Raw genomic sequence first — 24,034 nt, 5'->3', positions numbered from 1 at the left:
CTGTTCTCTGGATTCTCAGAATTTTTTAATTATGCCATAGATACCATACACCATTGATGAAGGAATCCCCAGGTTCTTTACTGTTTTAAGTTGAAAAATGTACATTTTTCAAGTGTTGCATTATTTATTTGTGCAGTTTTTCATACGATGGTGAATCCCATGATGACCACCACTTATTTGTGATGTTCATTTTAAACGCAATCATGTAACTGACCTTTTGCCAATTAACTTGTTTTTCTGTAGCAATACACTATTGTATCAGTTTTTTGGCCATTCTGCTGTCATCAAATACAAAATAGACATATATTAAAAATCTAGAGCATAGAGAAACTAGGCAAGCCTATTTTTGCGCTGAAGAACCTATTGCTCTTTGGTCCCAGCTGGGAACTAATTTTTCTGGTTCACGAACCAGTTTGTCAGTGGAAACGTGCCGTACGGTTCCAAATTTAATTCACAAACTGGAACATGAAATATAGCTGAATTAACAACAGACGGCGTAGTAGCGCCACCTTAAGATCTCTCTGTGAAATACAGCTGAACTAACAGTTCCTACTCACGCACTCGCATTTCAATATTAGGAGTCAGTCACTAGGCCGGGCCAGAAGGCGTTCTGGTAAAAATAATGTCAGTGTAGTATGTTTAATTAAACCTTTACATAGATTGCACACATTTGCATTGTTTTTATTTACATTTTGCCCAACTCTCCTGAAAAACGGGGTTTGTACTATACACTTGAACCCACTGTAATCTGGGTCATGGTGTGTCCAAAGCCTACAAAGAATCACTGGGTGTAAGGAAAGTACACACCTTCATTGAATCAGTTTATTGCAGGTCAATATACACCCTTACACTCATATGTTGACAATCTCATACAGACAATGCACTTCCCAATGTGTGATTTAGACTTTGGAAACAATCTGGAACAACCAAAAGGAAACCCATACAGACATGGAGAGAACACACCAACCTCCTCACGGACAGTGGCCCAAAATCAGGATTAAACCCATGACCCAAAGTGGATTTCTTACTTCAGATGAGAAACAATGCTTTTTGCACAAGAATATATACAAAAAGTTCTTTCAGAAATCATTTATATTATTCAGAATAAACATGACTCTTGTCACACGTGAACAAACCTCAACATTAAAAGCAGAGGCTGAGGGATTAGAGCACAAGCAAATCAATGTGGATAAAAGATATTTCTTTATTAATCATTTCACTTTTGAGCCTTTGTAATACACACAATTCAATTTCCTAAAACTTATCAAAAGAAGCAGATATGATTGAGCATTAAACATTGCAAATAACTCACAAATGTATGCATTCATAACCTTGAAACAGGAAAGACATTCAGAAATAGTTATTTTGATTTGCTCTTATACTGACGACTGACGATAGAGAAAGCAAATGTGTTAGACAACAGCTCTGCACTTATAATGATGAGCTGAACGCACTTTAGCACCACAAGGCCAAGAGTAGTTTATCCACCAATGTTGTGTGTACTGGGACATCGGATTGCCGTGTGTGTTAATGATACTCAACAAATAAAATCTAGAAAATATATTGATAATGTTTTACAGACACACCACAGAATATAGCTGACTTTTAACGTCATTGTTTCTTCTTTTAAACTCATTGCCAATAGCTGAAGAGAGAATCAGTGGCCCTTGGTGGACAGTGTCCTAAAAAGAGATTTCTTAACAAGCAAACATTCTCCTTTTAATACCTTTAGTTGCTAATACAGTTCTTCAGTATTGCTTTATTTAAAAAGTCTTGAAACAAGAAATTCTCATTTATTAAGACACACCAAGAAAACCTGCGTAACAAAGCAACCAGAGACCACCCTAAGATTTATTTCATGTTCAGTCAAAACAGTGTAATCTGCAAGTTAAATACCAGTGGTTTGGTCACTTCAGAGTCCAGACCTCAACATCCCTGAATGCGATTAGGATTAGGATCCAGACTATCACTAGCTGGCTATTTTGAATGGAATAAAATAAATGGAGAGAGGTCTCTGACGTCTTGCACTGCACTGTAGCTGCTCTTTCAGCCTTGTTCTTTAATGGTGTACACATTCAGTGGTGATCAATTATGGAATGGCCAGTGCAATTTCCTCATGGAATGGCATCATTAACCTTGTGTAGTATTTTCTCCTGACTTTAACGGTACTAATCAACATCTCGGATTACATCAGCAGACACATGCATACTTCTTCATTAAAGTGCCATTATAATATGATTGTGATTTTTAAGGAAGTACATATTCAAGAAGACAACGCCTGGATGCACATCCTAACACTGCAGATGTGTACATGAAAGATTATTCTCATATGATGGAAGCATACATGCAAAAATAGGAACATACTCTGCTGCTTGAATATAGGTACTGGCAGATAATGGCTTAAAACAATGATTTAACATCAGACAGATGTTTCGAATTGACAGACATCTAAGCAAGTTTGTGCTGCCTTATATGATTTATCCATTTTAGGGCATTAGGATTGCTCTATATTTATGTATTACTCGTCCCAGTAATGCTAGCCCTGGTGGATCTAGACTTCTTTTTAATATGTTTATTTATTTAACATTTTATACACACACACACGCATGAAAAAAAATATCAAACATAGACTGACCCACCATCCTCATTTTGCTGCACCTCTACAGAGACACAAATGAGAATCTGCAGCACATAATCGGATAAACACAATTAACAAATCTAACATACAGCAGAACAGGGACCACATTCAGCATCTGCAAAATTGACACCACATTCCAAACGTCCTGACACTCCTCAGCAGCTTGAGTGCAGTGAGTTAAAAAGAGAGACTATGTAAGAAAGAAAATCCATGAACCTTAAACCGCTGATGTGTCAGAGAGGAACTAATCAAATGCTGCCAAATCTATTAGTAGAAGAGCAGCTCCTACTTGCCATGTTCGTTTTGCATAATCCCATTTAACCTGTAAATGCAGTTACAAGGCATACGTCTCTACAGTTATACATGACGGCGACATCTTATACATTCATCCAAATGGTCCCAGACAAGTCTGTAGCTGCTCTATGAAAGAGCCAAGAAGTGCTCTTTAGTGGTCTAAGTGCCAAATCTTACTGGTGCGGTCCAGACGCACTAGTCCATGCAATATGGCCCACCTCTGACCCACCACTACAATCTGGAAGTACTTCTCTCAGGACCCACCCAAAGATGCAGAGGATAATGTGAGAGAGACATTCAACTGGTCTCCATACCGACTGAAGTGGTGAGGTACCGCTGATTGATTTAAAAACCCTGCAGTTGGTAAATTAAAATGTTCTAGCTTCAGCACTACTGTAGCACACAGTGAAGGAAAAAACAGTGCTCAGTTCATACAATCAAAGGTGGTACTGAGCCCTTGAGTTGAGGCTCAGATACAATCAGATAAATCACAGGACTAGATCATACCTCTTAAGCGTGTAACATAGTAATCTTCTGTGCAAACATCTAAACCCAATATGTGGTTAAACTAACTTAGCAAACATCTGTAAGTCTTTGGCTAAAAGATTTATTTATTTATTTATTTATTTATTTTCATTTGAGCCAACAATACCAGCTTGATACAAGATCCATATCCTTTCTATGTCTGTGAAACTCCTGAGATGAGAGTGTAAATAAGAAGGAGAAGAAGTGAAAACCCACAACATCTCCACAGCATTATCCTGGGTCACACAGGAAGAAAGGGTCAATATTCTCCAGCCAAATGCAATAGGCTGAAACATCCGAAGCAAGAACAGCCAACAGGAGAACACTCAAACTCAGCAGCAACACGTTACTTATGGTAGAGACACTATATGCTCATTAAATTCTCCTTCCCTTTTTGCCTTATGAATCACTTTTACAAGTGCATGCATGTTTTATGGGCGATTATAAGTGCGTACCACTAAGTACAGTGTTACAAGCATAAAGACAACAACGCAGATGAAAGGAAATACACACATAGCTTATCACAGAAAGCATACACAACCCAAAATACCGAGGTACATCTTCCCACCCACATGCAACCAAAATATTGTAGTTAGTCAGAAGAACTGAAATTGATGCTGTGGGCAGGGTACTGCTGAGAAAAACAGAGAGGCCCAGAATAGCACATTAGAGGGAGAAAAACAAACAAACAAACAAAAACGCTGGACACACGGGCCATGTTACATCCCAGCTTACATCAAATAAGACAATGGCTGTGAAAATGAAGGAGGTAGAAACTCTTCTTCTTAATTCTCCAAAACAGCATCCCCTCTTCACCACGCAAACGCCTCTGAATGTTTGATGACGAAGAGTGTGTAAACGCCCCTCCATTCTCTTCCACAATATATTGCGGAGCCCCCGAGCCCACCATTCAAATTTCACAACTTCCTCATATATGTTTCACTTCCATACATGAGAGCCAAGCATATTGGTGTTGGGAGCTGATGCCCCTCCCATGGGCTGCCCATATCCCATCATACTATTGGTACCGTAAAAGTTCATGCCTGCCATGTGTTGAGTCACCTGTGGAGAAACCAAAATAACAAACCAACTTTGTAATGTTCTTTTAAAGTCCAATGTATTTTAATGATTTAAAGATTTCCAAGCTCTGTTATGGTTCTTAAAATATTCTGAGATTTAAACATTATTATTTTTTTATTAACAGAGGTAATTTACATAGGTACTACACCAGCTGAGGCCATAAATATGTCATAATTCATTCAGGATTTCCAGAGTAATCTCTCAATTAGGTTAGTAGTTAGGGGAGTAGTACTACAATACTTAGATTTTAGGAGTTTTGATGACTCTAATTAAGGTCATAGACATTTAGTTTTTAGTTCAAATAAATCCTTAATGCTTCGCTGAAAGCCTAAAAATGGATGTTTCACACATTGTGTACTTTACTGAGCATTCAAATAGAGTAACATGAAAAAAAAAAAAATCATGAATTATCTTGCAATTCCCAAATAAGGTTTTTGACAGAGCATATCGTCACAGTCTGAAGAAAACCAGTCATTTTATAGAAGAAGGAACATATCCTTTTTAACTACAATGAAAGTCAATGTTCGCAGATTTTATTGCAAGTAATTTTGGAGAAACTTGACTAGTCCATTCATCTTCAAAGTGTCACACAATGTAAAGAACAGCTGCTGTGTTCAAATAATGTACTAAGCCAAAAAGATACAAATATTGAGACATGTTTTTCATTTCGACAACAAAGACACTATGTATCACTGAGCATATCAGGACAGAAGCAGCCGATTCCATCTCACATTAAACCAACTGGTGACATCAATAGGGAAGCTACTTATGTAAATATTTTATAAATACACTGTCAATAACATTAGTGGTGCACTCATTTCACAGAGTATATTCATAACTGGAATATTTTAAAACCATTCAGGCAATAATAAAGATATCCACACATTAAGAAAAAACATCCAAATCACTCATCCCTAGTACTGCAGGTTAGTACTAACCTGTGCGATGTTCCATTGTAGCTGCTGTGCGTGCTGCGTTGTGTATGGCTGCTGAGGCAGTGTCCCAACACCCCCCATCATGCCACTCTGAACTCCCATCATCCTCCCCTGCACTCCTGTCACGTATGGATTTGGAGTAACCACTGCTGACTGCGGCATGACACCCGGATGCCCCAGCATGTTCACCTGAGGGGCCATCATGGTCCCCATCATGCTTTGCTGGGTTGGCAGAGCCTGGTAGTGCCCGTACCCAGCAGAAGGGGCATAGCCTATTGGAGTTGCTCCCATATACATGCCAGCTGCAAACAAAGGGATATCATGAAACAGCATGTCTAACTGCATGTTACATGACTGAAAACTTTAGTCATCAGTAAATATCACACTGGTTACACAGATATGCAGAAATGGGTGAAGGACTCTGCATATTAAGTGTCCTCTTATTCGTGCCATAAATCTAAATGCATTTTAAGTAGATTTAATATGATATATGAATTTTGGCTGAAAGTATTTATAGAAATAATTTTATTAGTAGCCCCAAAATGATATATGTTGTGTCGAGAATCTAACTGAAGATTAGTACAAATTGCCTACAGAGAGCACACTTTAAATCTTTAACTAAAACCCTAAATTTAACCATTATATATTTACATTCACAACTAAACGTGTATTTTGACCCAGGGTGTTTTTGGTATAGCACTGTATGATAAATTCTTACCATGAGCAGCCATGTTAGTCTGAGGTGTCACACTGCTGTATAGGGAAAGGATGGAGTCTTTGGACATTTTTTTGTTGCTCTCCTCATTTTTGGTAGGTGGGTCCAGGAAGAGGCTGAGATTCTCTGGTACTGATGCTGCTACCCGACCTTTTGGCATGGAGCCGGTAATGGAACTGGAGCCAGGCTAAAACAAAACAGTAAATCATTAGTACTTTAGGTAAGCTACATTTTCTTCTACGGTGCTGTGAAATATTATTTGCCCCTTACAGATTGTTTTGTTTGTGCTTTTTTGTCTTCTCTTCATAAATAAAAATCATCATTTAAAACCTGCTTTTTGTATTAACTCAGGTAGTCTTTGTCTGATATTCAAATACATTTTATACTCTTTATTTAAGTATGACAAAAAAAGCACAAACAAAAGAATTCTGTAACCAAATACCTTCCCACAGCACTGTATATGCATGATAATGTTAAGCTATATATTCATATCAGGTACAATATTATGAATAACGTGTCTCAATATAAAAAAACCCTTACTGTGCTCTTAGCTGAGTTTGAGTTGGCAGCAGGCAAAGAGCTGAATAAATCCAAAGCAGGGCTCTGTTCAGGACTTGGTTTTCCATTTGCCACAGGCACTGGAGGAGCATCTACGAAAAAGGCATCTATTACATTGACACCTGGGCAAACAAATGCAGCCACAAGTGTGACAAAACCTATTGAACTGAACAATGTAGCTGAGGTGTTTAATAGAATATTTCCACATGCAATTTTAGAACTGCTTAGTTTGAAAATAAAACAGGATTTACCTGGGCCTTTATTTCACAAAAAAAACATGATCAGTTAAACCATTAGTTTAATAAAAACATGACACATTGGGATGTTAAATACTGCTTGATAAACAAGATTGTCATGACATTATGAAGATTACTTCAGAAGCTAGTTATACATAAATCCATAACACAGTAAATGGTTCTAAACCTTCACAAACAATATTTCTCACAACTGTAAATATGGGTCAGTGTCCAAACATTACCTAGCCCTAAAAGGTCATTGACAGAGTGAGACTGCTTCTTTGGACTATTCCTTAAAGGTGGAGGCTCCTCCTTCTTCTGTAAAACAAAGGAATGTATTGGCTCACTCTGTAATTCTTTTTGAAAAAAATAAATATATATATATCTGACACATTCTCAAACAACAAACCGGTTTCATCTTCTCAAACACAACGGGTGCCTCTTTGGTTACAGTCTCAGTTTTCTCTTTCTGAAAAATGACAACAAAAAGTCTTGTTCAGATCACTGACATTAAAATGAAACCAGAAATTATGTGTTGACATGGATAGTACACTCACTCTGAAAGCCTGGATATCAATGCATTTGTCAATATATTTCTTCTTTTCATATTTGTCCCTAATGAATGTCTCAGCAGATCTATACAAGAGTATTTAAAGAAAACAATGGCATTGGGATTGTAAGTGTCTGAACTTGCACATTTGATCCTAGGAAAATCAATTTTGGAAAAGGATACTGGTCTGTCTCTGGACGCTGGAAGCACTCTGGTAAGAAGGCCTCATAGAGGCGGCGTGCCTTGGCATTCCCCATTTCCTGCATGCACTAAACATAAGACAAAACCATACAGAATCATTCATACATTTGTATATGTCATAAGTATTTGTTATGGGAAACAAAACAAAAAACCTAAAGAAAACCACTGGTTCAACATTATCCATATGTGGTTGTAGTTAGGCTTGAATACCTGAATCTGATCCTGAGTCCACTGGTCCAGGTTCACCGACTTGACCCGGGATATGTGCACACCAAGATTCCGGTGGATTCCTGCACATCGAATACAGATAAAGATTCCCAGGTTCCAGGATGCCCATCTGGGACCTAATAAAACGTGGGAGGCAAGAAAAAGAACACATGAGAATTTGTTTTTAACTAAATGACTCACCCTCTCAGACTATTTTGTGGCTCCAAAAGAGCTTGATTTACCAGAACTAAGTGCAATCACAGACAGGAAGGCGTTAGTGTTTTGTGCTTGTGCTCTTACACATTGTGGTGTGTTGTCAAGTACAGTGAACATGTAAGTGAGAGTACTACAAGTGAGTAAGTATTCATTTGTCACGATTTTGCAGAAGTCTGGGCTCCTTTCTCTCTTCCATCTGACTCAATCCACATGACAAAGCAAAGTGAATGACTCTTCTCGGGCTTGTGGGAGGACCACTCTATCCTCAGCCCCAGAGAGCAGTGAATCACAGCAGACCTGTGGGTTTGTATGGGGCTTACACAGAACATCTGTCCACTGAAGGAGTGTTGGGAACACCAGCTGCTCAAGAGAAGAATAATAATCAGCCTTCCTTTTCTTTATTTGCTTTCCAAAACAAATTATGTAAGTGCCCTGTTTCAAGACATGAGGAGGCTTCAAACAGAATACTAGAGCTCGTCTCTCTACTCGAGTGGGATCTGCTAAGCTTTTCAGCCTGGCAGCCGTACAGTGAGAGTGGCCATTAGATGGCAGCACCCTGTTACTTATCACCATGCAGTGCACTAATCTCTTGTCAGTTTTTGAGTGTTATCCGATTTTTTTTTAATCTCGGGTACAAAAACATTACATCTGAGGAATGTTACTTATTTAAAATATTTTTGAAGTTACATGTACAGAATTAATTTAAATATATAATGCAGAATACTCTAAAATGTATGTTTGCTGATTAATGTAGCTGTCTAAAATAATTACAGCATTAAGCGCGTTATAGAGAATGCCTCAGCAGTGTGACAAAATCATTCTGATAAAACACCTATTCATCATAGCTTTGTGACAAGCAACATGTCTCAACACTATTATTTGCTTCAGTGGGATTCAGGGGTGTCTTAATATGGCATAAGAAGTGACTGAAAACTAAAAATAAAATGGCACAGCAGCCCAGAGATTGATTAAATGGAAAAAGATGATGAAGAAGACACAGGGAAATGTCATGTTGAATATGGTGAAGGACTGACATGACAAAATTAACAAATCCTCCTGGATAAAATAATGAAAGAAAAAAAAAAACACACAGAGCATTTGGGTTAAAATGCAGGCTGAACATTACATGACAGAACATGAGTGATTTCTCCTGATTCTGAGTCAGAAGTGTCACAGCCAGAAGCTCTGCCAATCAGTCCAATGATAACCATCTACAGTGGTCAGCTTAACTGCTAACTGAAGTACAAGCATTTGGCTGTAAAGAGCGGAGGGATCTTTAGTGGGTCCCACATTTCTCAGATTTCTGATCATGCTGTTAATGTAACAAGGCAAAAGACCTTGAAAATGGGATATCCCCAAAGGGACACACTACTGGCAAAGACCAACCAACAAAATGCTTGTCATCCTCAGCCAATCCAATTTCCCTCTCTGAGCCATGCTTGTGGCCCAGGGTAATCAGCTTGTGGAGCTTTACCAAAGGATACTGGTTGGTCATAGTGGCATGGGAGGTAGTGTTATGTGTGTGGTTTGCCAGGATAGAGACGTGTGACAGAACATGTGAGTCTGTGATCACCTCCCACGTGAAGTCCAACAGGTTTTAGGCTGACTCACAGATAAGCAGAAGCACCAAACAGCACTCATTCGGAATACTGGCACTGGATGCAACACATCACGCTAATCATCAGCATGTGGACTACACAAATGAACACCAACAAAGGCATAAACTCAGCAAACTAACATCTTTTGATACACATTCTTTATGTTTGAAACTTTGACTTATGAATGAATCAACGTTAGGGTGAACAGACGTCCCCTTTTCGGGACCTAAAAAAATGTGTTTTACTGGAGCCTCGAACAGAAATGTATTGAAAGTTGTTAAGGTAATTTATCATTGTCTCTTCTTCGTATTTGGAAGAATACGAGCCTTTAACTTTCTGCTCTTAAAAAAAACGAAAGTCGTCACTTCTGTCCCTATAACGACACAAATACACGGACCCACCTGACTGTTACTGACTCTGACGAGTTAATCAAGTTACATCTGCGCAGTTCTTCTGCTTAACATTAACTTTAGAAGAAAACAGGCCATTCACTCTTTAAAGCCGGAACAGGGGACTGAATTATATCACACACAGCACATTTTATCAGCAAAGCCATATAAAACATGAAGTATTTTTTACATAAATGTCTGGATCCTAGCGATGCTCTGATCAAGTCTGTATTAATGGTTGGTAAAATGTGGTGCTTGCTTTTATTAATGTTTAAAAAAACACAGTTAAGAAGTAAACTCGTCAGTTTCTGTCATGATCATGAGTTTTCTGGTGTAAACAAGTCGCTTTAATAAAGGGCTTCAGTTTTGAAGTTTGGTGTGAACAGAAAATAACAGGTTTCAGTGATAATAAACTGTCAAGAAATGACAAAAATATAATTTTTGCTTAGAGCCAAATGTTAAATGGAAAGAAATCTGTCCAAAAAGGCATTTGTTTTTTACCTTGTTAACGAGTATCTGTTTATGTATTAAATTTCAGCCGCATTTGTGCTGCCAACCTGCCCCATGAGTCCTCTTTTTTGAAAACTCAAATATGGTCACCCTAATCGACTTACATATTTTTCGAGATACGAGCCATCGCTCGATCAATGTTTTGCTTTGTGATGTGAGGTGATATCTCGAGTTACAAGAGAGCGAGCTTGTTCAGTTCCCTGGATTATCTTACAGCATGGATGTAGTTTCATTTTCCTCATATCGGTCGGTATTGTTTTCTTGACAGAATATACACACGTATTGTTGCCATTCGTCCCATAAAATATGGAACTGTCCTGTATTAGGACAATAAAAGATGCGTTCCGTTTTGAACCGATATGGGGCACGTTTTGTTACGTTTATTTGAGGTCACACGTTTATGTTTGAGACAGAAACACGCAGCTCTCTCTCAGCCGGAGCGAGGGGCAGGTTCTGGACGGCTCCTAAACAAAGAACATGATTTTCATTGGTTGTCACCTTTATTTAGCCAATCAGCAGCAGGAGTTATCCGTCCATCATTCAGAGCTGCAGCCAATGGACTCAGTCCCTCCTTCAGCGGTTTGTTTTGCGGAGGCGCTGAGAGCAGCGGTTCAGAGCTGAAACACTGGGAACTACACCTCTGCTTTAGATAGAACTAATGTTATCTTAGCTCCTTGTGGCTTTGCTTAATCTGTACCTCGTCAAAGAAATTTGCTGCTGTGAGGCAATTACCCCAGGCCCCCTGGTTAAAGCCTAACCCCCCTAATCATTAATCTCTAGTGACAGCCCTGTCTTGATGGTGCCAGTCCCTCACAGAGTATCACTCGCTCACACATTCACTCACACCTACGGGCACTTTTGAGTCGCCAATACACCTACCAACCTGTGTTTTAGGACCGTGGGAGAACACACCAAACTCTTCAGAGTCACCTGGAGCAGGACCTGAATCCACGACTTCAAGGTCCCTGGAGCTGTGAGACTGTGACACTACCTGCTGCACCACCGTGCCTCGCCATTAAAGCATATTCCAACACAATACATAAAACTTCCGATACATTCATTCATTCATTATCTGTAAGCACTTATCCAGAACACACCACACTCCTCACAGACAGTCACCCGGAGGAAACCCACGCAGACAGAGAGAGAACACACCACACTCCTCACAGACAGTCACCCGGTGGAAACCCACACAGACACAGGGAGAACACACCACACTCCTCACAGTCACCCAGAGCGGGAAACAAACCCACAACCTCCAGGTCCCTGGAGCTGTGTGACTGCGACACTACCTACCTAAAAATGTTATAAAGGCAATACTAGAGAGGCAACATTACAGAAGAACGTTTTTGAGAATTGAGCACATCAAATAGGATTTAACATTCGGCCTAACATTTCCCGATCCCACATTGGACCATGACCTCACCTCACCTCAGACCAGAAGATGATGACAATGGTCATTTGAACATAAACAGATGCAGAGAAGGATCACATTGCACTGTGGAAGTCATATAACCTTTTGTTTTTTTATTTTTCCCAGGGTTCACAAAAAATCATGTGTCTGGATGTGCTCTGGTCAAATCTTGCCAAATTTAAAAACAAAGATGAACGTTCCTTGCTAGAACACTATGTGAAAATGAGCCATGTTAAAGGAACACTATGTAATATTTTTACCTAAAAATTGCAGCTTCAAAATCATTGTGATGCTTCACCGAGCTGTAAGAGCCTCTTTCACTGCTACTCTGGGCTCAGCACTGTAGAAAATGCAGAATGTAACTTTTGGAAGAGGGTGGGAAACCATCCTCACTCTTTCACCCTCCCTATTGATTTTATTACAGTGCTTTAAAAAAAGAATTACACTAGGAGGAGCCCCAGGAGGGGGAAAATATCTTACCTAGTGTTCCTTTAAAGACTGTCTGAGGAAAGTTTTCTTTTAACTTGTTTTAAATTTTACAAAACAGGTTTTCACAGGCCTGCAGAGGTAGAACAGCACCAAGGTTGTAAGAAAAAGGTTGTACTTAAATATAGCAGTACACTATAGTGACATTAATAGTCAATTGAAAGTATAATCTGAATAGTTTATAAGTGAAAACCTTTCTTCTATGGCATAACATGAAGATCTTGCTATGGCATTTTTATTGTTAAGAATGCAGGGCTGCTACCTATTTGGAAAATCTGATTAATTACTCCTTTGATTAAGCAGATTTGTTTTCTTCAAAAAGAGTCCTTAAGGGTTCTTTCAGTGTTGAGTGTTTAACGTTACATCAGGAAGTATAAATACCTATATCTTACAAACATCTTGTTCTGCCATCATCAGACTTTAGGATATTTTGTGTGCTACACTAAAGCACAGAAAAAAGCTACATTTAAAAGGGTTCTGTTATTATTATTGGATCTGATCAATATGAGTTCCTTTATTTGTTGTTAGCACAATGTGAAGTTTGTGTCTATTCATTTGTTAATATATTTGAGAATGCCTGTATTTTAATGGTTGTATACAATAAAAAAATAAGTGTACAAGTAATATGCTGTTTTTTTATCAGCTAAAACGAATATGTAACATGTGTGTGTGTGTAAATGTTGATTCTGGCTCATTCTTTTTAGTGAATACAGTCCAAAGTTCTTAAACTCATCTATGACTTGTTTGTGTATGTTTAGCTTTCCTCAAACTGCCAACCTGGTCAAGCTTCGTGTCTGGGGAGGAGGAGGCGGCGGCGGCAGACAGATCACTTCACTGTTTTGAAATAGTTTTATAGGTCCCATTTTAAACACTTGGTATCAGTATTAAATATTGCTCCTTTAAATTGGAACCGCCAGGAAAGTAAGCAACAAATATGCAATGTCTGGATTTATCAACACACACCAAAACGTGTGCCCGCACCTACTCTTACACAGCATATCAGATCCCTTTTTAATGGACTGTGGTACGAGCGACATGCAAACAGCTAATCACCTGTAGAGGTCTAATGTCTCTTGAACTGTTTGGAGTAAAATTAAGTGCAATGAGGGAACACTGGACAAAAAGCACTTGTCAGCTTGCCAGTTCCACAGTTTTTATCAGAACATGCACTCAAACAAGAGTGGGATTAGAGTGCTGCACAGAAATTTGTAAGGAATAATGTGTGAACAACCAGTGGGTTGGTCAGCAGTGGAGAGATCTGTCTGGAGCTTTAGCCTACAACCTAATTTAGCAGTTAGTCAACCTAGCCATGTGTGGCAGACTAGCATATACCTGGCAGAAAACAGAAGTATTATCACTAGATCAGTCCAGGCCCAATATTAAAACATGACAGCCATCAATGCACCACCGTATTGTATCTGACGTGACTCTAAGCCTCATGGAGCAGATGTGGCATGCCTTGAATGCATTGTTGCTTCTGGTGTAAAACTATTTTCTATACAATAAGACAACCTTCAAGAATCTTTCTCTCTCCAAGTACTACTTATGATCATTCTTACAGCATAAATAATTATAAATAACAATTACTTATATATTTTAGGCTACTGTCTATTGAGCTATGCAATGAAAGCCCAGCCTTCTGAAACCTTGTTTTGCCCTCTGTCATTTTTCCAATGTTTTAAGTTCTACAGAGCAACCTGGAAAGAAATTGTGTTAATAAAAACTATTCTAAAATTATGTTCATTAACATTGATAAGGTTTTGCAGGTCTACAGAAGGTTTTGCTATTGAAACAACAGTGGTTTTCTGATTAAAATATGGAGAGACATTCTGAGAATTCACTGGGTACCTACAGAGAAATCTTTTTTTGGCACTTTGTACATATTGTGGTTGAATTAAGCAATCTACAGATGGACTTCCTTTTCTGCCTTCAGGAAGACTGTATAAGAACTGTGTAAATTCACTGGCAGATAATTGCAACAGCCAGAAGTCGTAATATCACAGCAATTAAAACTCGTTCAATTACGCTCAGAATCTGTTGACATGCTGCCAGTAGGACCAAAAATACTAAACCAGCACCAAGTTGGAATAATTATACAGTACCACATATATTTAAAGAGAAAAGGTAAATGTAAAATGGTTGAAATAAATCTAAGTTGGAAGTAAACTAATGGCCATGTACTTTTTTTTTTTGTCTTTTTATAAGACTATATTTCCTGAGTAAACACTGACACAAACACACACAAAAATACTGTTTAAACACTAGGCCCTGTTACCAAGTGAGGAATATATTTAGGCACAAGAAAAACAAACAGTATGCATACCATTGTTGTAATAAAAGAGTAACCCTAGATATCTGAAGTGAAGGAAAAAGCATTCTCAATTTTAGAGAGCAAAACATTTCTGTTTTCACCTTTTTTTTTGTGATGCCAAAACGTAATACAACTTTTAAAGATGACAGAACTAGTATACAAGACTCAGGACCCCATTAGTAATTCTGAACTTCAGATCACAGGATCAAACTATGAGCATGCTTGCACCTGCTTGTAATTCGCATTAACCCATATCCCACCAGGCTCAACAGGCTGTCACATGCACAGCCATGAGAGTAATGATCCCAGCCCTGCAATCTAGACAAGAGAGAGCAGAGGAGTCATGAACTTCAGACCCACTTCCTGTAACTGGGTTGAGGGATCTGCATATTTTGGTTGATATTCTGCCAGTCATTAGCTTTGCTTACTTTTCTTTGTGCCAAAGGATTTCTCCGTAAAAGTAACCAGAGGACAGAGGATGACCCAGAACCGCACCAGCATGCACCCTGACTAGCAGATGGACTTCATAGTTTATTCAGATTGAAAAACCACTTTAATAAGGAAGTGCCAAAATTATGGAAGCATATGCTATCCATTTGTCATCAAGCATTTAGCTGCGAGCAGGGTATCGCCTGGATTTCTCCTGCAGCCAGAGTTAAGCTAGTGATCAGACGGTGCTCTCCATGATGCTAATCTCTAAAGCTGCTACGACACCTGGTTACCACCATTGTTCTAATATTTATGGTGTATCATGAGCAAGAGCAATGTTTAGACTGCTGATGTTTAGTGTTTATTCATTCGTTCATTATCTGTAAGCGCTTACCCAGTTCAGGGTCGCAGTGGGTCCAGAGCCTACCTGGAATCATTGGGCGCAAGGCAGGAATACACACTGGAGGGGGCGCCAGTCCTTCACAGGGCAACAGAGACACACACATTCACACCCATGGACACGTTTGAGTCGCCAATCCACCTACCAACATGTGTTTTTAGACTGTGGGAGGAAACCGGAGCACCCGGAGGAAACCCACACAGACAGGGAGAACACACCAACTCTTCACAGACAGTCACCCGGAGCGGGAATCGAACCCACAACCTCCAGGTCCCTGGAGCTGTGTGACTGGAACCTGTTGCAAAATTTTTTTTTGCAATTTTGTAATGGGGACATTATAATACAAATGAAAAATTACAGAACAGTAACCATTGCAGCTGAACAAAAACTTACAAATAAATTTTTGATGGTTACAGCTTTCAAAATATATAAATAAATAATAACAAAAAAAAGTGGAGAGGCCCTTTCTATAAATAACATTAGCACATCTGAGCCCACAGGACATTACTTATTTCACACACTGCTCTGGTTTGATTTTGTTCCAAATTTCCTCCAGTCTTTTCCACAGTTCTGTAACTGGGGTGGGGTTCTTAGCCATAACTTTGCAGCTAGCTTTCTTCCAGAGATTCTCACTCAGGTTCATACCAGGACTCTGGGCCCATTTCATTATTTCAAAAGGCTTTACCCATTTTGCACCGTGACAAATGGCTGACTGATTGGTAGAGAATTGTGGGTATGGAACTAATATGATGTGATATTACTAATTCTGCTTTGCCATCATCCCCCACTCACGTTGGAATCATTTTAAAATGAGACGAACATTCATTCATTTAATGTAACAGCTTAATCCTGATCAGTGTCTTGGAGTGAGCAGACCCTACCTGGGTGCCAGTCCATCACAAGGCATCACACACTCACACATTTGGACAATTTTGACTGGCCAATCCACCCACCAGTATGTGATTCTGGAACGTGGGAGGAAATGTAAGCACCAAGAGGACATCCACACAACACAAAACTCCTCAAGGACAATGACCTGAGGCTGTGTGTTACCCTTCACTCCAGAATCCTGGAAGCTCTGTGACACTGACACTATGTGTGGTGCCACTCTGCAGCCCTTGGAATGAACACTGACTTTAAAACACAAATTGTTTTCTAATTCTAATCTCTACTTTGCATTGTAAGGTCATTCAAAGAATTATTTAAAAACGACAAATTCATTCATTCATCTTTGGTAACCATGTCACCCAAAATGACTGGGCGTAGGAACATACCATGGACAGGACAAAATGACAAGTGTTACACATGTAGACAAATGGAATGAAAGAATGAAATCCTTACATTGCATAGACGTGCATTTAAATTGCTCAATGAGAAAGACAGAGGGGGCAGCAGCACTTTCTACTCCTCATCCTCATTACATCCCCTGTTCACTCCTCTGCCTGCAGGGCACCATCTCCATGACAACCATGGAGCAAGAGAATGCAAATGAGCATCCGTGCTGAGGTGTTCTGACAGGAAAGGTCAACTACAAAACTACTTCCTTTTTTCTTAACATGTCTGTTTCCCTTCGCAGTTTGAACACACACGTTACTTCACTGCTGAGAATCACTGAAAGAGGAAGCGAAAAAGAACAGAAGCAGTGTTTAAAAATAATGATAAAAGAAAAAATGCTCAGACAGGAAAAGCTCAGTTAAAGCACATCTTCCCACTCACAAATGTTTCTACGTATGTGTAAATACATTAATAAAGCCAGTGTGTCAGATTTCCTTAAATGGAAGGACAAAGAGTACACTGATGTCTGCTGAGAAACGTTCACATTGTGGCTCCATGCAGTTTTAGATTAAGAATCTACATTATCGGGGTATTTAACAAAGGTAGTAAAACAAGAAAACTGATGCTACAAAACCGACTAATGCTAAACATACACTAGAAGACCTTTAAAAAGACTTTTAAAGGGCCTGACACCCTCTCACATCTCTAGACAATAAGTTTTTAGACACAAACTGTGGATTTAACAACATAACCTTAAAGAAAATGCAGGTTACATAGGATAACTTCCTAATTTCTTTATGCCCAATTTACTTTTTCAACTTTATCTCTGGAGCAAACAAACTGGTATGATCATAGTGATCTACAGAAAGACTGAATGGCATCTCCATTATCAGTCTGCCACCTTGCAGACTGACTCGCTAGTCAGGTTTAAGGGAGGAGTGATGCTATAGTAATGTTGACAAAACAATGGTATCAAGACAATACTAGTGATAAGCGTTTTTCACAGAAAACACAGTTTTTAAAAGTTTTTAACTGCATACAAATAAGCCTGTCAGAAGTCAACTATTCATGGGCCTTGGATATGTCTTTTCCATTACCCTTTTCCATGCCCTAAAATCTGATATGCAAAATTCATTCGTTCATTATCTGTAAGTGCTTATCCAGTTCAGGGTCACGGTGGGTCCTGGAATCATTTGGCGCAAGGTGGGAATACACCCTGGAGGAGGCGCCAGTCCTTCACAGGGCAACACAGACAAATTCACTCACACTCACACCTACGGACACTTCTGAGTCGCCAATCCACCTACCAACGTGTGTTTTTGGACTGTCGGAGGAAACTGGAGCACCTGGAGGAAACCCACACGGACACAGAGAGAACACACCAATTCCTCACAGGCAGTCACCTGGAGCGGGAATCGAACCTACAACCTCCAGGCCCCTTGAACTGTGTGACTGCGACACGACCTGCTGCGCCACCGTGCCGCCCTGATATGCAAAATGCTTATTCCAATTCCTCTCTAGGTTTAATTACGTAGATATTCCAAATCTGTGTTTTCCACATAAATATTACCAATGTCTCTGTCCACACTGGACAAAGTAATTGTTTTTTAATTATTTGACCAAAGACATTGATTAGTGTTTCTTTTTCTGATGTGTCACAATATGTGCGGGTGTATTCATCAAGTCTGTACAGATTTATGGCATTTGATATGCCATTTAAACAGTATTGATAACCGGTAAGCAATGATAAACAAATGAATAGAACATAATCAGATATTGTATCAATTTTCTATAACACTGTGGCATAAGGATACACTCTGCTCACTACACATTTTGATTCATGATTTTGGTTTTAAAATTCAGGTCTTAGGACATTTTAAACTAATACAAATAAACAAAAATGAATAGTTAAAAAACATCAATTAAAACCTATGTAAATAATATATAAATACTAAATATTATTTTTTGAACTATTTCAACTTATATTAAATTAAAAAATTATATTTGTATTTCTGAATAAGCATCAAAAACAATGCAAAACATGGGCTTACGCCACAGTGTGGGTAGAGAAGCCTCGCTGTCCAGTAAGTTACACATTGGCAGATTGGCTGTTTATGTAAACAAAGCATGGCGTCAAGATGCCAGGGTGGTTTCTAAATTCTGTGTGACACATGTAAAGTGCGTTGTTATGAAATGACAAACCTAATACTTGCCATGGGATATTGTGCAAAATCATTAAAGAACATTTACAAACCGAACAGACAACTGAAAATGTTCATACTGATATGAAAAATCATCTCTGTATTAATAGACATGTATTATACAATAAATTTATAATGTAATTACTGTGAGGAGTTGGTGTGTTCTCCCTGTGTCTGCGTGGGTTTCCTCCGGGTGCTCCGGTTTCCTCCCACAGTCCAAAAACACACGTTGGTAGGTGGATTAGTGACTCAAAAGTGTCCGTAGGTGTGAGTGTGTGTGTGTGTGTGTTGCCCTGTGAAGGACTGGCGCTCCCTCCAGGGTGTGCAAAAATGGCTTGTTTACTGTTCAAAATAATAAAGGAAGTTTGTTGTCCTTCTGTTTACATTCATCATCTGTTTCCCGTTTTTAAAATTAAATATTTACTTTAATGACAGTCAACTGAATTAAAGACAGACATATTAATAACGCATTAGCCAATAATGCCATCAAGGTAAATCAACTTGTAGTCAAAATTAACAATTAGCAGCCAGAAAAATAGAAACATATTTACATTATTTTTACAATTAACAAGCGTGTGCCTGTTCCCAACTCTTTAAGTGTTACTTATAAAAAAGGAGAAATGTTTGTTTTAAACATTCATGTTAATAAAAAGATTACACTTTCGGTCATCTATTTCACAGCCACTGCACTCTAACATCATTACAGATATTTTCATGCCTGAAACTTAAGGAAACACAACCACATTTTCTTCATGCAGCTGGTTGCATAGCTGTGCTGGTGCTTGGCACTCTCTCCTAAAGGCCTGCGGTCACTGGGCACATAGCCCAAGGACGGGTGAGGACACAAGGAGAGTACACGCAGTGTCCCAGACCTAAGTGATCACAGGGCCTGCCATGCGCCTGGGTCAACAGAGGACTTTATACACGCTGGGGCCTGAGCAAGAAGTTTATCTCACCAATGACAAACCTAAAGAATGGTATAATATGTCCGTGTTTAGTTGGTGATAGTTCACTCAGTATCACGTAACAATAAAGAACATCACTGTGGCTTGTTATTCTCATTTCAGAGGAGCTCATGGTGCAATAGGCCAGCTACTTGAGTTTCAGTTTTGTTCATGTCTCAAGAGCTTACATTCTTACAACACTAGAGAAACACTGCTCATCTGCAGACAAACAGGATGTGGGTTGTGAGCAGCTGTGAAAATCTATCATCAAACATCAATATCCTTAAGAACAATATCTGTGTATCCAAAAGTTTGCAGACTAGTACATTTCTTCCACAATTAAATATTAAACACAGGATGTTAGCCGTGGACAATCTAAATCAGACAGTGGGTGATGGATGGAATGAGTTTGCAAGTAACTCATTTATGTATAAAGTCTTTTGTTTTGCACACGCTGCTCGTGGTTCAAATAGATACGGCAGACCAAGACACCCTGACATCACTCACCAGAATAAAATGTAAAGATATATTTACCTCATGCGAATAAAGCTACATTGTCAAATACTGCTAATTCTATCAGTTCATCACACGAAGCATCTCTTCTGTCAGTATCAGTGTACCTCAGTCTTTGCCTTTGATTGAGTTTGCACCTGCATCTGTCTCTGGAAGCTGACATCTGTGTGTGTGTGTGTGTGTGTGTGTGTCTATCCTGATTAGGCTGGGTGGCCCTGCAAAGGTAAAGAAAGTACTGGAGCCCATTTCTGCCATAATAATGACTTTAATATACTATTACATGTCTGAAACAGGCAGATTCAGGCTGCCAAGGTTTCTTACATCAAAAACCTAAATAAACCAGCTTGTGGGATGGGGCTTTTGGGCTTCAGGCAATTGGTGGAGGTGTGGGTGGCGATAGAGGTAGGGATTAATGGCAGATTCACAGAACAAAGACAAAGGTAACGGATTATATTTAAGCCACTTTTAATGCATTTGGGAATTTATTTTTGTACAAATATCTACTAAATACAAATCTCTGAATGTGTTTTTGATGAACAGAGATGGGTTGAACCACTAGAGGTGGCCGTTAATATTTCATGTTTATTTCAGATTCTTTCTCATTATCATCATTAAAATAATAATAATAAATATGAGGGCTTTCTTTTCTTCTGCGATAATATAATTACAAGATGGAAAGTCATAATAATTTTAGGTTATACTGAGGGAAACTTTCTCATTATTATTATTATTATCACTCATTCAGTAGTTGTCATTTTTGTGAAAATGGATTACAAACTCAAAGTCTTCTTTGGGTTCAGTGTTTTATGGATCACAACCCACATTAATCACTCTCTGCTTCCTCAAGCAAATTACACAGAAAGGCCTGGGTTCCGTTGAATAAGTCTGATGTCCACTGTTGTTTTGTTAGTAGGGAGAACAGTCTGTTCTGACAGGATGGCACTGGTTTATTAGTCTGTATTTGGGCTGTGATATTGGCTTCTCTCACCTTTAGCTCGGCAGTCGGCGCAGAACTTGTTCTCTTCGAGGGCGAGCAGCGAGGTGAGGACAGTCTGATAGCGGTCAACGTCTTTCACGGATTTACCCGTCATTCTCAAAACCACCGATATATATCTGCTTTCCTTAAATATCACACAGTCGCTCCACTCTCCGGTATCAAATATCACCGCTGCTGTTCGTATTGAAGAGCGAGAAAGTCCAGTTTAAACGGAAAATACGCTCTGCATCCAGGGGAGAAATGTTCAAATTAGCTGCGAGCGAGCCGTTAGCAAATAACGCAGCGGCTGAACTGAGGGAGAGCCGTTGTGATACTACTGGCTCCTTAACGTTAGCGCCCACGCGTAAGTTTCTTCCAACAAACGATAATACATATATCACGACGACATTATTCGGTTCTCAAGTGTCCGTCTCGTGCTCCTCTCCCTAATGTTAACTACTACTACTCATCACCGCATTACAGTCTGCTCCGTCAGAGGGAGTTTAAAAAGAAACCCGGACATTGCCTTGTTCAACCCTCGATACAACCGAGAAACGCCAGGGGGCGCACATCAGAGAGACCACTGCCAATGGGAGTGAATGGAGCTCATCGGCTATAATCGACGGTTTAAACAATATCTCATCAGTTTATATTTAAATCTCCTTTCAGTTTTCAAAGGTGATGGGTGTATTCTGTAAAAAATAAAAATGCCCTCAAATAATGTTGTAGTTTTCTACAGCAAAACGGGTTTGTGTTTGAAGGTGCTAACCTCAGTGTTACTGACTGCTTGGTGATAGATACATTTTTTGGTTAGTAGTTGCAAACAAATATGACTAATAATAATAAAAACATATTTTGGATGGCAGGACTATATTCCTCTAAATGTTAAAGTGTAGAATAGTTCTAGAAATGTACCAAACGAGCTTCCTTATTGCGTCATATATGTTAGTGCTTTTTGGACTTTCTTGATAAATACCATTCTAAAATGCTTTTAGTACGGAAGCAAAATCCATTAACTGCATTTTTTTTCAAAGAATACTTCAAAATATGGCAAGAGTTGTAGGTTTTTAATGTTTTTTTTTGTTGAGAAAAAAATAAATTAAACATTTTTAAACTACGATTTTGCTCAAGTACCATGGGAGACTTTATGGAGTTGAAGGTCTTGTTAGTTTAAATTATCTGTGGTCTCTACACTGCTTCTGAACACAGCTTGGGTCACAAAAACCAACGGCCGTTTTCCTGTTTCCCACAGCATTTCTCACCCGTTTATTTATATCTGTTTATTTTCGTCGCTAATTTCCTGCTTTCGAATCAATCTGAAACAGTGTCCCACAGCTTATGACAAAACATACATTTTCACCAACTATACATTTAAATTAATTCTAAAAAACTGTTCCTGAAAATTGAGATTTTGCGCCACCTGGCGGAGAGACAGAGCAGCGCAGTAACGTTAGGACGGTGCGAAAAATAAAAAATGAAAAGATTACAACTTTTCTAAAATTAAAAAGTCTTTTATTAATGTTTTATAACCTTTCGGGTCATTTTAAATGGAAGCGTAATTTAGAGATGTGATGTCTTCTTGCTTTATTTCTTAAAAAAAAGAAACATTTCCACATTCTTCCACAAGTCAAGGGTCTTACGCTTGATAAAGGTGCTTTAAATAGGTAAAAGTCAGCTGAACTGAACTCGATCTCAAAGATGAGCAATCTGATAATGTACATACACATATCTCATAATGCCTGTAAACTTTTGTCCCCTCATTTCAGCAGCCGTTCACTCTTATCACTGCTCATTTTTACAGTTCCCAGCCCAGGTCCCATTTTCTCTCTGATGGGCCACAATAGTAAAATGTGTCTATTGTGCACAATGTGTTTAAAACTCAGTTTCTTTCAAGAATAAAGCATAACATGTTTTTTTCTCCAGGTACTGAGGAGTAGTTTGAATTGAGAGTTTAGCATGTTTTGCAAAATGCTCAGGATTTCCTCATGAGTACTTTACAAACTCTGAATCGGTTTTTTCTGACTTGCACAGAATCAAGGGGGGGGGGGTGATGACCTCTCGCCCCTCGGTGCCGTTGTATGTTTAGCTGAACCTATGTGTGCTTTTAGGTCATTTACGCCTTTATTTACTACACAAAACATGGGCATTTCTTTTTTTTTAATACATCCGAGAACTTACATTTACGTTTCAACATAGCTGCTCGAGATGAGGGTAGGTACATGAGCTTTGCCTGACGTAAACAAGGACTACTGACGTGCAGACTGACCAATTAAATGTTTACAGAGAACGTTATCGACCAATAACGGTAGCGCTACAGTCAGACCGTCCAATCAGAAGATTTTAGGCTACTTCACCACGCCCCTTTCTCAGTCAAGCGAACTCATTCGGAGTAGGGGAGGGCGGGACTAGTTTGTGAACGAAACTTCTCGAAAC

The 24,034-nt window shown here is 39.1% G+C and overlaps 1 protein-coding gene across 1 annotated transcript; it reads right to left on the bottom strand.

Annotated features, from left to right (window-relative positions):
• Window positions 1–697: 697 nt before the first annotated feature.
• Window positions 698–22,103, bottom strand: smap2 (small ArfGAP2). The gene is made up of 10 exons (XM_066674401.1): window positions 21,614–22,103; window positions 7,943–8,076; window positions 7,715–7,800; window positions 7,539–7,617; window positions 7,391–7,450; window positions 7,224–7,299; window positions 6,728–6,837; window positions 6,191–6,374; window positions 5,476–5,774; window positions 698–4,519 (listed from the first exon to the last, which is right to left on the bottom strand). The coding sequence occupies exons 1-10, from the start codon at window positions 21,714–21,716 to the stop codon at window positions 4,397–4,399; spliced, it is 1,254 nt and encodes a 417-aa protein (XP_066530498.1). The 5' UTR covers window positions 21,717–22,103; the 3' UTR covers window positions 698–4,396.
• Window positions 22,104–24,034: the final 1,931 nt, after the last annotated feature.

The sequence above is a fragment of the Hoplias malabaricus genome, chromosome 6, assembly GCF_029633855.1.
Source record: "Hoplias malabaricus isolate fHopMal1 chromosome 6, fHopMal1.hap1, whole genome shotgun sequence".
Classification (NCBI taxonomy): Eukaryota; Metazoa; Chordata; class Actinopteri; order Characiformes; family Erythrinidae; genus Hoplias; species Hoplias malabaricus.
The sequence above is the reverse complement of the archived record's forward strand: the minus strand, read 5'-3'. Positions and strand labels throughout refer to the sequence as shown.

Excerpts from the sequence above, each read along its gene's own strand:
- smap2 (XM_066674401.1), bottom strand. The coding sequence starts at position 21,716 with ATGACGGGTAAATCCGTGAAAGACGTTGACCGCTATCAGACTGTCCTC. Across the intron at positions 7,451-7,538 it reads TTGATATCCAGGCTTTCAGA|AAAGAGAAAACTGAGACTGT; the intron begins GTGAGTGTACTA and ends GTCATTTTTCAG. Across the intron at positions 4,520-5,475 it reads TACAATGGAACATCGCACAG|GTGACTCAACACATGGCAGG; the intron begins GTTAGTACTAAC and ends GTTTCTCCACAG.